Source organism: Phalacrocorax carbo, chromosome 2 (assembly GCF_963921805.1).
Source record: "Phalacrocorax carbo chromosome 2, bPhaCar2.1, whole genome shotgun sequence".
Classification (NCBI taxonomy): Eukaryota; Metazoa; Chordata; class Aves; order Suliformes; family Phalacrocoracidae; genus Phalacrocorax; species Phalacrocorax carbo.
In genome coordinates this window covers 160981532-160996602 of record NC_087514.1, presented here as the reverse complement: position 1 = coordinate 160996602, position 15071 = coordinate 160981532, and the positions used below count along the sequence as shown (strand labels likewise).

General features: G+C 39.3%; 1 protein-coding gene across 2 annotated transcripts in view; it reads right to left on the bottom strand.

The window, feature by feature from the left end:
- XYLB (xylulokinase) overlaps window positions 1-15071 on the bottom strand; it is a 105945-nt gene that overhangs the window by 67349 nt on the left and 23525 nt on the right. For both annotated transcript variants that reach the window (XM_064445091.1, XM_064445090.1), the window contains exons 3-9: window positions 14417-14486; window positions 12925-13005; window positions 11113-11199; window positions 9765-9893; window positions 8439-8504; window positions 6003-6075; window positions 542-660 (exon numbers count right to left, since the gene is read on the bottom strand). In XM_064445091.1, the coding sequence (XP_064301161.1) occupies window positions 542-660; window positions 6003-6075; window positions 8439-8504; window positions 9765-9893; window positions 11113-11199; window positions 12925-13005; window positions 14417-14428 (567 nt within the window). In that variant the 5' untranslated portion in view covers window positions 14429-14486. The remainder of the gene's footprint in view (window positions 1-541; window positions 661-6002; window positions 6076-8438; window positions 8505-9764; window positions 9894-11112; window positions 11200-12924; window positions 13006-14416; window positions 14487-15071) is intronic.

The window sequence follows — 15071 nt, the reverse complement described above, 5'->3', positions numbered from 1 at the left end:
ACTCTAAGAGATGTGCAGCATGATTTGATTTCACTATTATGCTACATGAACTGAGGAGCTTTAAATATCCCAAATTATTCACAAAGATTACCTCATTAACTCTACAAACAGTTTAAAACAAGGCCGCTGTTAAGAAATGCAAATGTTGGGCTCTGTTTCTGCAGTAACAAATACTGTGCACAGTTCTGCAGTGACCAGGTGTTTGTGGGCACGAGGAGGGACCCTGAAGATTCTTATCATAGGAGTGTCTACCAAAACTCTTCTCATCATAGCCCAGGGCACGCAGGAATCCAATGATGATCCATGATGAAAGCCACGGCAGACATCAGCTACCAGTCAGTTTTCAAAGATGTCTGTTTCTGCTCTGGCATACACATTCACACCACACCTGGAAATATTAAATCAAGCAGTCTAGCTCTGAGGATAACTGTGCACGCACGTTTGCGCGCACACACAAATATGCTCCAAGAAAGTACTATTAGCAGAACTCTCAGCACAAAGCTCAGTTTGCTGCTTACAGCTCTTCCAGACAGGCACATACCAGAACTGAATGGGATGGTACAGGGCATCCCAGTTTCTCCTCTAATCCAGGTGCACAAGCATCAAGGCAGGACCCTGACCATACCTTTTCCCAAATCTGCAGCAAGTTCATACCAGAACCTACAAGACAGACAAAAACAAGAGGCATGTATCATTGAACACAAGACAGTACCGTAGCAGAAAGTTCCACTGCATTACAGGCAACAGAAAATTTACGGATGCATATTTTACATTCAAAGAGAATGGTTACATCTCTTCTAAGCATAAAGGATACCCATGATTCAGTCTCTGGAGAGCTTTCACTTGTAAAGGTAGCAGAAAAGGCTTCTCTGATGCACAATGAACTAGACAATTCAGTTATTCCCAAAGTAAGAGCAAAAAGAAGAACATGGATGCCTCCCCATCAGTTCCTCCCCAATCTTCCACCTTAGACAAAGACTTCATTACAGCAACTTAAGGTGATGAAGCAATATCACTTGAAGGTGCGTTGTGCCCATCTGAGACCTACCAATGACGGAATTCCCACCGGGTGATATGGCTTTACACGACTCCCACCTTTGAGTATCATATAAGCATCTAAATCCATACTGACTAATCCTTCCCCATATCAATGTTTCCCTCTTCAGAGATGACAAAATAAACGTTTAGAAGTTAAAAAAATTTAAAAAGCAAGAGATCAAATTTTCAACTGTACCCTTTAATTCTGAGGCTAGTTGGGAAAACCCAGCTTTGAATACCAAAGTCATGATTTTCAGAAATGCTGAACAGCCCAGCTGAAATCCACATAATGTACTGAGCACGCCACATCCCTTGCTTATGTTTCTAAGAAGCCTTTAATTGCACATTTCATTAAACTTGAAAATCTGTATGTGCTTCTGGTCAGTACTGTTCAGGGGCACATTGGTCTTATTCTGCATTAACATTTTCATTTCAAAGGCTGTTTAGACCATGACTTGTTTATCTCAGAAACACAGCCACATTCGCAGCTGAGCACAGTGGAAAACCTGAAGTTTACTTAAATTCAATACATCTTTAAACTTTTAAAACACAAAGACAGTGAAGTTGACCTGACTTGCAGTATCTGTGGAATAAGACTATGCTTGCGATGCTGAGACACAGCAGAGGAGAAGGGATGCAATCCACATCTCAGCCAGCACATCACGAAGCTCCAGCAGCACTCGTTTTGAGGGGCACGCGCCTGCCAGACACTACTGCTGGTTACGTGTGCACTAATGAGCCCACCCTATCAATTCCCAGCAGCCTTTTTTACATAGTCTTAACAATGAATTTAAAAATGCTTATAAATAAGGTATCTACCTGTGCAGTCCAATCCCAAGCACCATCAGCAAGGTCTGGACCTAGCACTTCACACAGTGTTATGAACAAAAAGTGTTGCGCATTCAAGCTGACACACTGCAATAACCCAAGCCAAACAGTAGGATATTTGGATTATATTTAATAACATATAAAATAGAATTAAATATATTAAATTTAATCAATCCCATTTCAGGTGAATTAAACACACTTAACAAATTATGCACTGATTTATTTGGCCTATGATGCAACAGCAGGAATTTGACAGAGCATAAAGTGCAACCCACCTCCCACAGGCAAAGGGTGCATTTCCCTTTTCTGCTGTCAAATCGCTACCACCCACAGAAAAGGAAAGGCGGCAAGGTTTATTCTGGCTTCTGTCAGTTCTCAAATGAGACCACTCTTAAATCTAGCCATCCCCTCCTTCCAGGGGTAAACTGAGCCCAGCATCACTGTCTGCACGTCCCGCAGGCAGAGGGTGTGAGCACCTTCATGTCCCAAGCTCTCAGGCATAACAAAACTTTCTATGAGGAAATACATAATTCTATAAATTTTCCTGGAAAAGTCCCTAATTTAAAAGGCCAAGAACCCCTTAACTAAATTAAACTAACCAGTGAGTAACGGAAACATTTAATAAATATGAATTTTACCAGAGAAAGGTTAGTTGTTCTCTGCTTTTTTTTTTTTAAAAAAAATCATTCCCCCGCTCCCCCCGCAAGCCTAGAGAAACATCTAACTAGTATCCTCCAATGCAATTTTGCAAGATAAAAGGACAGCCTCCAATCTTTTCTGCAGAAACTAGGAAAAACTCTAACCTTTATAACTGAAAAGGTCCAAGTTTGTATTACACAGAAACAACACTTCAATTTATAGACGGGTAGATATAGTTGCACAAAGACTTTCATATGCCCTGAGAAAAGAAAGATGAGCTAATTTACCCAGAAACTCACTTAAAAGATGTGAAACAAGTATTTTACAAGAACTATTAATCTGTTGGCCTGGATTCATCTTATCCAACTATGGATGTTTGCATGAGAATCTCTAGTCAGTAGAGATAAAAGCCAGAGCTGAAAGCTCCCTGGAACCACTTCTCTTTCTCCTTTGATGATACAGGGAGTGAGGCACAGTGAGCTCCTCACTCAAGCACCTCTGGTCATGATCTACACTGCTAAGTTTAACATATCAAGTAAGTAATAATCTGAGAACTAAGGGGGAAAACCCCAAAAATCAAAGGCAGCCCTTTGACTTGTCACTCCAAATGGATACCCCATCAGCAATGAAGGTCAACAGCTGAGGCCACAGCCTGGTACGGACTGAGGAAACGGTCAGTACGTAGATGAACAGGATTCAGTATTTCACTGCAAGCTTCACCAACTTTTAACATAAAATGACCAGGAGCACAATCAGGACTTGCTAATATTTACTACATATACAAAAGTATATGTGCTTCAATGCTCGGGGGTCGGGGGGAACCAAAAAACTAACCAATTTCATTACAAAGACCAAACAATGGGGACTAACTGGTTTTATTAATCAACAAACTAAAGATCAATATTTGTATACATTTATAACCAGTTAAGTGCGTCTGTATTACAGCACTCTGGATTGCCTTTTCAGTGAGCTAAAATCATAAGCAGCGCAACTCTGCTGACACCACACAGGCTACGTTAGGAGTAAATTCAGCCCACCGTGCTTCCTTTTGAAACAGCTTCAGTTCAAAGCATCCTTGTTTGATAGAACAACAAAAACAAGTATGCTAAGCTATGATTTGCCTAAGGCTCTTAGAAAAGCATTTCAAAAGATAAAGCTTCTCTAGGTCAAGAGCTGAATAGCTGTTCTTTAAGGTGTCTTCTAAAAGAAACAATGCCTCAAGTGTTCGAGTTGTTTAGGTCCCAAATGTATCTTACTTTTAACATCTGCACAATATAAATGAAAATCATTCTTCATTCCACCAGAATGTAATTTGATTTTTTTAAAATCAATCACCCAGGGTGCTCAGCCATTCATGAGGAGTGATTTGAACCTTACGAGATTGGACCTTTAAAAAGAAAAAAAAAAGAAAAAAACCTGAAACTGAATAGCACATTTCCTACAATAACCTGCAAATTTAAAGAGATAAGTTATTGTGCAGAGCTAAACAATTTGACAGGGTCTTTTAAAGACGATATGACCTGAAGTTAAACCTACAGAAATGAAGAATAGGTCTATTACCTGAACATTATTTTGAGAGATGCATTTTAAACTACAATATACAGGTGCAACGTAAAAGATCAAGTGAATTGCAAGAAATCGTAAATGACAAGAAAACAAGTTTTTCAGCTGGATACAAATAACTACTGCATACATTATAATTCTATTTTATTACTGGAATTAGAATTCTCTCTCATTACAGTAGCAGAAGAAAAGAACGAACAAGACAAAACAGAGCTTACAATGCCGAAAAATCTTCTGTCTTGTAAAGAGAACTATAACATCCTGCTTAGTTCTCTTATCTTTTTTCATACAAAGATTTAATAATCTTACATGCTATGAAGAGTAGATAACAATTACTCAAGTTCCGTAAATATCCAGAGGTGTAACAGTACAGGCTCTCCTAGAGATGTTTGAAAAATGCAATACATTTCCTAAGAAAATTTTCCAATTATGCAATTTTTCATTTTCTTTAGCTTAAAATGTTTCAGTTTTCAAACACAGAAATTTTCATGTTCTGATGTTGAAGCAGCATGGATTTCCCCCACTTGCTTCCAAGTGGAAAAGGCAGAGATAACACTACCCAAAAAAACCCAAACCAAACACTCAACTCCAAAACTAAGATTTTTTTAAAATGCTTTTATTTTTAAACGTTGGAATCAACATTAACATTTCACTCTTACTGAAAATAAAAAGTCAACATATTTCTTTATCAGAAAAAATACCCTGAAGAGCTCACCATCTCCCTTTGCAGCGCAGTACATGGAGCTAGCTCTGTGGGTTGCTGAGTGGCTGAAGTGCTTGGTATTTGGGCTTACTGAGGAGCAAAGTGCGAATCTCCAAAGAACTATTGTTGCCAATAATACACCAAAAAAAAAATTTAGCTGTGAAAATACACGGCTAACAGACCAGGATCAGAAGATAGATGTAATAATCTCACAACTACTGCAAAATAAGCATGGATTGTCTTGCAATTTTTAAGGTCTCAAGTATTACTGGGAGATCTGATATTGAATAAGTTGTCCATTAGCTAAAATTGAGGTGTCGTCCCTTCTCCTATGAGCTTTGATGGTACAATGAAGGAGAAAAAATGAGCTGGTCTTAACACATGGGTGTCAACTATGGCTCTACAATGCAAAATTCCCTTAGAGAGCCTTGTTATCTAACCTTTCAGCTCTGAAATATATCTTCTCTTAGTTTCAGAGCAGGAATCAAAAATGCTATTTAGAAATAACAGCACAGCTCCCAGGAAAATGGTTTCCTTTGTAACTGCCATTTTAAATTGCCATTTAAAAGCTGGATAACTGAGATAACACACAACAGAAAAGAGAGACACTAGCCTTGTCACTTTTTTGTCTTTGTTATGATAAATAGAGAGATATGGAAGGTTACATTTCTTTTTTTTAACTCAGTTTAGGATTTTTTTTGCTTGGCTTATGCTTTTTTTTTCCTCTCTCCAGTTCATTTTGAAAAGATATTTTTGTTGCAGACCCACATTCTGTTTAGGTGTGGGGGGGGGAAAAAATCACAATATACATCTTGTTCACATCCTATGCAACTCAGAGCTAAACCAGCAAAACTAAAGAACAAATACCATAACTATGAAGTCTGGCTTAAAAATCCACAACTTTTTCATGCTTTTAAACAGGTTATTTCCACATTCCTTTATACATCATAAAGTAATGAAAAAAAGGTAAAATTTCGTTTAAAAGAATTTGCTGCGGATCCATTTTGTAGAGATGGGAATCATAGTATGATTGAGATAAATAAGCACAGCTGACAGCACTATCAAGAGTAGCAACAAATTAAAAGGAATAACTTAGCTTAAAATCTAATACACTTGTGATTAAAGACTGAAAATAAATAGCAGAAACCTTGTCCCCCTTTTATGTAAGGTGGGGATGGAAAGGAAAATTTCCATGTTGAATTGTTGCTTCAAGAAAAGCTCACACACTTACCATCACTGTAATCGATGGGTGCATAAGCTCCTAGGAAAAGGGAAGCTGCAAAACTACTAACCAAAGAGATTCGCTGAAAGAAAAAGTGTGAGATAGTGAGTCTCATCAGTATTCACTTCAAAGAAAGTAAATAATTAAATAACTGGAAGCAGCAAATGTTAATAGATGCTTAGCGTTAGGCACAGAAAGCACACAAAAATACGCCTAGAAGGATTATTCAGTTCTATCTTGCTGCCTAAGTAATACTGGAGATATCAATCTAAAAGTAACCCCATGATAAAAGCTGTTAATAGCTTTGCATTCTAAACATGCAAAATACTCCCAGTATATTAGCATACTCTCTGTTATCATGAATTAATTCACAACTTCGGTGTGTCACAGAACCTCATTTCAAGGAAATGCACTTAACTAAGAAAAAAAATAAAACCAAAACACAACTTCCCCTTCATGTTGACAACAGGGGAAATGCCCAGAAACCATGCACTGGGCAACCCAGAGCACAAGTCTGCAAGCTTTTTAGCAGCTCTGGTAAGGCTCTACTGGCACCTTTACGTGAACTCTTACCTTCCTCCCAGCTGAGACCCCAGACCTCCCAGGAATTACACCCAGGAGCTGGTAATAATCAGCTTTGAACCGAACCACTACCCACAGCTCCGTCTCAGGGTATGCTCCATCAATGCATTAAATCCAGCTGTAGGGCTTCTAACAGCAGCCCAGAAATGCCCTGGCCACAATACACAATGCACTGATCCAACACAAACTTGCTTCCACTTCAAATCTGCTATACGGACTACCAGGTTAACCGGCTACCACCAAGCTTTCTGCAGGATCAGGTATTATCTGATCCCAAGAACCTGGCATAAAAGCTGACAAATTCCTTATTGTGTGCTCTGACTAATTCAGAAGAAATATAAATGTCACCCAATAACTAAATCTCTACTGGCAGAGTGAGGCAGCAGGGACAGGTTTCTTATTAAAGATCACAAAACCACTGCTTCACACAGCATTCAAAGACAGACTATAACCAGGGCTCCACAAGGTGGTTGTAAGGGCCAGGAAACTTAATGATGCACTTGCTCTTCATGCGTCTCTCCCCAAGAATATATCACATTGTGCTCAGACAATGAAGGCCTACCTTCTGCGGTGCCCCAACGGGCACTAGCTGCCTGAAATGGAAGGAAAAGGATGAAGTTAAACTGTGAATCAGCCAGTTTAGCAAGCTGACCTACAGAAGGAGAAATATCCACCTTCCACGCCACTGAGACTGCCAAGCTGCTACGTACTTCCCGAGTGCTCCCAAGAGCAACTCTGACATAGAGACATTTTGTGCTTGAACATATTTTGCATACCCTTTATTGCTAAAAGGTGCCACTGATGCAACCAGTCCTCAAAGTCCGAGCTTGGTCTGACCAGTTCTCAGTTCCACAGACCCAATTCCCCTCCACTAATGCATTTTCCTCCAAACTTAGCCTCAAGCTTATGATCGGTCTGTATTAGTGTTCTGTTTCACCCCATCGCTGACTAGCAATAGAACATGTACTTAGAAAGAAAAAAAAGGAAAAAAAAAAACACTGTCCCACAAAATACAGAGGTAACTTTGCAACTCACTTCCCCATGAAGTCCCCAAGCGGTCCAATTTTAAAAGCCACAAAAAATTATGATTAATACGATCAAGAACTGCAGTAAAACAGAAACACGAGCAGCCTGACTTCACTGGTCTGGATGTTTGGCATATTCTAATCACAGGGCAGGAACCCTTGTCTCATTCACATCCTATTTGCGTGGAGTTTTCACCCTGCTTCAAACCACAGCATTTCACATCACAACTAGATGCAGACTCAATAAGCTGAAACAATAATGGAATTGAAAGCTGATTTCTGAAAATTAAAAATCAGAAGGAAACCAACTACACAATGCATTTCATTTGTAATAATCGAATCAAAGAAGCTCCGCAAGGGAGAAACTATGAAAAAAAGTCTAGAATTGATTGTAGGCTTTTTCCCGCACACACCCACGTGGGTGCCGGCTCTGTACAGCAGAGCAATCACATTTCTGCACGCAGACGGCCAGTTCTATGTGTGAACATTTCAACTGTGTGCTTAATTACCCACTTGCGTTGGAACTGCTCTACATACAATTTATTACCACCCAAATGAAAGTCTATTTTTTAAAACTTCTTCCACAAAGGTGAGATGCAATGGAGCCCGCTCTGTTAAATGTAATGTTCAAGACAGAACTGATGCCTGGTTTTTATCTGCCCAATGACTAGTAATTTAACAAAAGCAAAAATAAAATAATGAAAGTTATAATTTTAACCTTAAAACCAACACAAGAATCAAAATACTCTTTAGCAAAAAAAGTCTGACATCCCCCCAAAATTGATTTTAAAAGATTTTCAACCGTGTTTTCCAATAAGTGTATTGAAGTTGAGCCAACCTCAGTTTGCATGTAGACCTCAGGATTCTGGCTGTAAATCTTTGCTATCTGGTTTCCTGTAAAACGCTAAGAAAGAAATGCAAATGCTTAGAAACACAAACCTTAAATGGAGTCAATAATCATTAACTCTGTGTAATGAGTTCAGTACATTGCACTTTGGATATTTAATTTGCCTGATGCGTGATGGAAGTCAGCACACAGCAGGCAATCTGCACTAAACAGGCTATAACGCATAGTCTCATTATGAGAATCTTGCTCACCTTTTAAAAAAAAAGCATGTGAAAAGGCATTACTATCCATAATTTACATTTCAGAAATGACAGTTCAATGGAACGAATCACACCTATTCTGTGCACAGGAAACAGGACAATTCAAATGCTGCCTTCAAATCCTTGAAAAAGTTCAGGGTACCCAACCTATGCATCTCTGAGGCAGGTGAACTGGGAGCAAAGCAGGATATTTCCTACTCAAGCCATTCCAGCACAGGCTAATAATAGTTGTAAGAATAATTATTTTTCATCTATGTATTATATCAAATCAGAGGAAACTCCTAACACTGAAACCTTAACTTTAGCAAGTTAAAACTACAATGTTAGTGATATGCAAAGTCTGAATTCAACACTGGCCATAAACCTTGCGTGGCGATTCCAAAACAGAATCAGCAGTTTGGGAGGTTAGAGCCTTATTCTGCTGAACAAGCAGTAAGGGTAGCCAGGTGCTGAGATGCCTGGAGGGCAGCCACACTCCCACTCCATAACTCACTGTCACAGTTAGGAGAGAGGGAAGAGCCAGGAAGCGATGAGGGACAGAGTACTCTCTGATAACATCCCAAACTTCTAAAACTCACTTCCCTTAGGTCAACAGCTGCTTGTTAGCCTTCAAGGAACATTACAAGGGCAATCTTTTAATTGCAGAAGTAACCTAGAGCAGCGATCCACAAACGGGGGCCATAATCCCAGGTAAACCTGTAGCACAAACTGGATTGCCATCCCAATGGAAGTGTGGCGGCACAGGAGCTCCCAGGGGAGATCCAGGCCCTGAGACTATAAAGGTAGCCACCAAACACTAATTTGGGACCACTGGCCAAACACCAACAGCTCACCCCAGCTGCTTCCTGCAGCAAATTTCCAGCGTCTGCCTAATTTCACTTTAAAATTTCCACATCTTCCTTTGTGAGACTACTGCAAAGCAGTTATCACTGGAGTTTCTTCAAAAACTCCCTTTCATAGTTAATGGCTGATCATTGCTGCTATAGTACCACTGTAATGGCAGAATTGTTTCTGTCACAAGATTCTGCTGAGGACTTTCTTCCCACCCATTCCTTACCTCATAGGCTCGAGAACCAGTGATACTCGCTAGGTGCTGTGCTCCCCCCACAGCTCTCTCCAGAGCGCTGCACTGGGAAGCTGTGCTAGAATCCATCCAGATGGGACTGTTACTGACAGAAAAACAAGCCTGCAATGAACAACATCCTTTATTAGTAAGTCTGATCTTTAAGAAGTGCCTGCTAGAGTAATAGCGATACAGCAGACCTACGCATCAGCTCACAGTTCAGTTCTCTGATGTACCTTCTGGTCTCCCCCCAATAACTACAGGAAAATGGATATTGGGCAGCATGTTGGTCAGTGGTGAAAGGTTTAACCCCAACTTCACACCAGAGGGAAGCAACAGGCTTATTCTGCTGTTACGTGACATAAACTGGAGCACGATGTGCTTCACGTACTTCACGTACCCTGCAGCATGATGTCTCAGTACTCTTCTGTGGTAGCCAAAGCCCCGGGGCCCTTTTATGCAAGTTTAGCCCCACTTTTTAGAACTCCCCTCTAAACAATTAGATTCTCTTTCCACAGCTCTATTAACAGATTTGTCTTTAATGACGAGCATAACCATTTGGAAATGCAACTGGGGCTTAGTACATCACCAGAGAGCATTTTAACTCCATTTCCATGAGTTCTGCACAGATGAGGTATTTCCAAAATTAATCATTTAACAGATCAGTTACACAAATGTCTGTCTCTCAATAAACAACTGTCCTTTCTGATCTTGAAGTAAAGAAGGTAAGGGTCTTCAAGAGGAAAGCTGATTCCTCCCTACTTTTATTTTTAAATAAAAGTTTGTCAAGTGTATGTTCAAAACTTACCAACCACACACACACACACAAAATGTCAAGGTTCAACAACGTACTTGTTAGGAGTTAGTGTGGGCACAGCATTACATTTCCATCCTTTCAGAAATAACTAAACTGGTCTTTTTTTAAAATATTCACATACTTAATATTTCAAATTTTTTAATATTTTCTAATGAAATTGCAAGCACTGCAAGAAAACTCAGGTACGATAGCATTTTTCACCACCATTTTTTGGTAATACATATAAATGAAAACTGAAAAATATACTACGTTTCATAAAAGAACAGGCTGTTACTCTGATGCAAAGTCCACTCTGATGCCCACTGGCACCTGTAAGCTTTTAAAGCTGTAGATACTGTCACTCTAGAAAAAAGGAAACATCAAAAGCCCTGGAGCTGAAGGAATAACCAGCACATTTCACCTTATGCTGCAGGAGCATGCAACTCAGCCAAAAAAGAGGAAGGGTTTGCAAGGAGAAAAGCACGATGTAAGGATCAGAAAAAGGACAGTGCATCTCTCCCTTCAGAGGTCTTTTATGCACATTACCTTTAGTGATTCATGTAAAGGCAGTTCAGGTGATGCATTCTTTAAAATTTGGATGCTTCCTTTTTTCCAGTACACACTCCCATGTTGCTGTAGAAAGTACAGAAACAGAAGTTGGAGACGCCCTCCCAAGCCATGAAGTTCATATCCTGATCTGAATTTCAAACTCTCACGGGCAGGCAATTCTCTCCAAATTAGGACCAAAAAATGCACCTTTTCAAATCAAGTGCCTCATTAAAGACTCTAAGAATGAGCACAGCATATATTAACCCAGAAAATGTAGGAGTCAAGAGACAGTGATGATTTTGAACTATAGCAACTTCTAGTGGGAACTATTATTATACTGCTAATGGCATTAGATACTTCTCTGAGTGCTCTTTGAGCTGTAGCCAGGGCTCCACTGTTAGTTCTGTGCTATTTCAGCATAGCCCCAGATTCTTCAGTTACATGCCTGCCCCAGTCACCACTAACAGACTGCATAATATTGAGAAGGTTATTTAAGCTCCATCTCTCAGGTGGCTTCCTCAAGCCAGGCACCCCTAGTTATGCACCTGCAGGACACCCTAGGCAAACTGCAGAGCACCATCCAGTGACCCACTAATAGTTCCAATGACACCAAGTGCACACAGAACCCCCTGGGCACAGAGTACTTGACCACAGTGCCATCCAGATCGTATTTCACATCTCTCTGCCATTTCTGCAGACAATCGAGACCAAGTTTGTCCCTTCTTTGGGACAAACACTGGCACATCAGTGCACCTCCGCAGTGATCTGCAGCATAAAGACAAGGTTCTTCAAAGAGGAAAAGGAAAAGGAGAGACAGTGTGGGTTGGAAGGGGCAACAAAACGAAATCTGTTCTACCTGAAAAAATTTGATTATAGCACCAGCTCGTTGGAGGATGGGTAAAATAAAGGAAATGCAATTTGGAAATGCACTTCCTTTTTTCATTTTTTTACTTGGCAGTCCCTAACTTCTCTTTCACTGAAGAATTCATAACGGAGCCTTGATACTGGCTATAATTTTCAGACACTTTGCTCAGACTTTCAACTGAAATCAATGAAACATGGAGATCAAAGCAAGAGTTTTGATTAATTAGTCCCAGATACATCAAGATGAATAACCTAAACCTCATGTGTCAGAATTAGCTATCGCTTTGGTGCCGTCCTCACCCTGAATATCATCTGTGAAAGTTATAAGAGACTTCCTTGTTTCACCAGAGTACTAGCAGACTGCCTAACTGACTGAATGTCAGGATGGGTTTTATAGATCTCAGAAAAAAATGCATTCTGCACTACAGGCTAAATCACGGCAGCATCTTTGTCATTTCTGCATCAAAGACTATCATCATTTGGTTTTTGTTGTTCCTAGGCAGATCTCTACCCTAGCCAACAAAAAATGTGTTCAACAGGATGCCACTATGCCTTGAGCAAACTGCACGTCTCACTATTTTTCTATCCCATTTCCATAAGCACCTGGATAAGCTGAAATTCAAAATGACCCCAGTCATTTCAGAATCTGTACGTACAAAGAATTTAAACAACAGGAAACCAACAAGTTCTGCATTATACTGATCTAAACGACTGCATCGTAAATCTCATCCTCCACTCCCACCACCTTCTAATGATTGCTTTGTGTGCTTCAGATTTTAAGCTCCCCTGTGGAATGTGTCTTTTAATGGATACTTATATAGAAGCTTTGGTCTTGATGTCATTATGGTATTCTGCAATACAATTATTTAAATTAAACTTATCACTATACCTTACAGTTTATAGAAGAAATATAGTAAGACTGATTTTTTTTCTTTATAAACTAACCTGGCCAGCACCAGACAGAGCTCTGACTTGAGAGAGGTTAAAGCCCAAAGACTTCATCTTTTCCAAAATCATATCCAGAGCCTACAAGAACAAACAGAATCAAGAATGACTGTAACGAGCTATCAAATTATGCATACTCACAATCTCTGGAATTAAACAGTAAATTCATGTCATCACTGATAAGAGTTCATTGGCAGATAATGAAGAATTAGCTAATGACTATGGACTTCTCAAGAAGCTGCATAAATTAATTTACTAAGTAAGAGTCCATAAAAGAAAAGTTGAATCACACAGAGGAAAATAAAAAAGATCCTTAAATAAGCTGAATCACAAAGATCCATTCTTTGAAACCTAAATAAGAGGCAAGAGTTAAAGAATTCCAATTCATCAAAAAGCCTCTTTTAGGAGTGCCAGACACAAAGCAGATTATCTTTTCTGTTCTTACTTGTGGAAATCTATGAAATCTTAATGGGGTGCACCCTGCAACCCATCCTACAAGATGTTAGGTACCCTCAATACCACTGCCCTCAGTGTCAGCTGAAGACTTAGGGTCTCTTTAATGTAAGGCTAATCCAAGTGAATTTTAGCACTTGAAGCACCTAGGTTAATTTTGTTCTTGCCATATCTTCCTGAGGTTTAAAACCAAAAATTACCCTGTCTTTACACAGTGTCATTCAGTTCAGCATTTCTCAGACTATCTTGACCTATGGACCAATGAAAGACTTCAAAATTTCCCAAAAAGCATCACATACCTGTATTATCACATCATTAATTGATTAATTGCAAATATTCCTGTTTGTTATCGTTCAAAACACCAACTGCAAGCAAACTTACCAAACTTTTGTCAGCTACTGTGGATCACCAGCTGGGGCTTCTGTGACCTTTCAAATATCTTAACTATACAAATGACACTAGTAAGACACATGTACATAGTACCGTGTGTGAGCAAGTGTTGCAGTGAAGCAAGGAAGGCCATCTTTAAAACAGAAAAGAATGCTGTATTCCAAAATAAATACCAGTCAAAGTGACTGGGAATCACTGAATAAATTGCTCTTTAACCACTTAACATTTGAGACATCATTTGATTATCAAAGCTTATTCTAAAAAAGATTGAAAACCTGGATGACACAAAACCACAGATTTAAGCTAGGCAAAGCAACAGCTGCCCCTTTTGCATATGAAACAAGAAGATGAGGAAAAAAAGATAGTCTTTTTACAAATGAGGGAAAGTCAGGACAGAATTAATCCACATACATGCTATAATAGTAGAGAGTGAAGAAACAAAAAAAACCCTCAAAATGTTAGCAAATTCCACTACCTTTGTCAATAACATTAATATTTGCATACAAAAGACACAATACCACTTAAAAGAACCAGAATACAAGGCAAAAGACTATGTTGATTTGAATGATGAGTTTCCCTATTGTTTGGAATATATTTCCATTTCAATAACAGTAAGGAAGAAGTCGAACTATATAAAGCTTGTTCATACCTTGACCCACATCAGCACGGGAGAAGTGACTGTCAGTCTGTCACTGTGAATATAGACTCCACCTTGAGTCCTACAGAAAAATGGTATTTTCTCTTGGTAAATTCAGCAATTTTTTCCCCATAAAGCAAAATTCTTCAAGTTTATTAATAACCAAAGAGAGAGTACAATGCTTTTGTGTTAAAAGCAAGGATATGATCAGTGTCTGAAACCTGAAAAAGTGAAAGCCAGCTCCTAGGAGGTGACATAAGAGATGCTTGACCCAACTGCAAAGGAAATAATTTGCAAGGAAAGGCTCAGATCCTGAAGATCTGTGAAATACTCCAATGCTGATACTGCTCACTGGTTCCATGTAATTCATAGTTATTTCTAAGTTTCCTAACTGTCACCATTAGTGGCTTGAATCTAGAAGATGAAATTCAATTTTTACTGTTAAACCACCAAGTAAATAAACGTACTTCACTGAACCTTGTGACCGCAAAGGATGACACTTGTAAATTCTAGTCTATTAACTGAAGTAAACACATACTGCCATCCTACATCCTATTGTGAGGTTTGGAACCACTGAACTTGTCTCCAAATGCCTTTTACAAGTTCCCTCATGTAATTTACTTGCTGTTATCAAAGCACCCCACCCTGACACAAAGGTGGTGCTTAC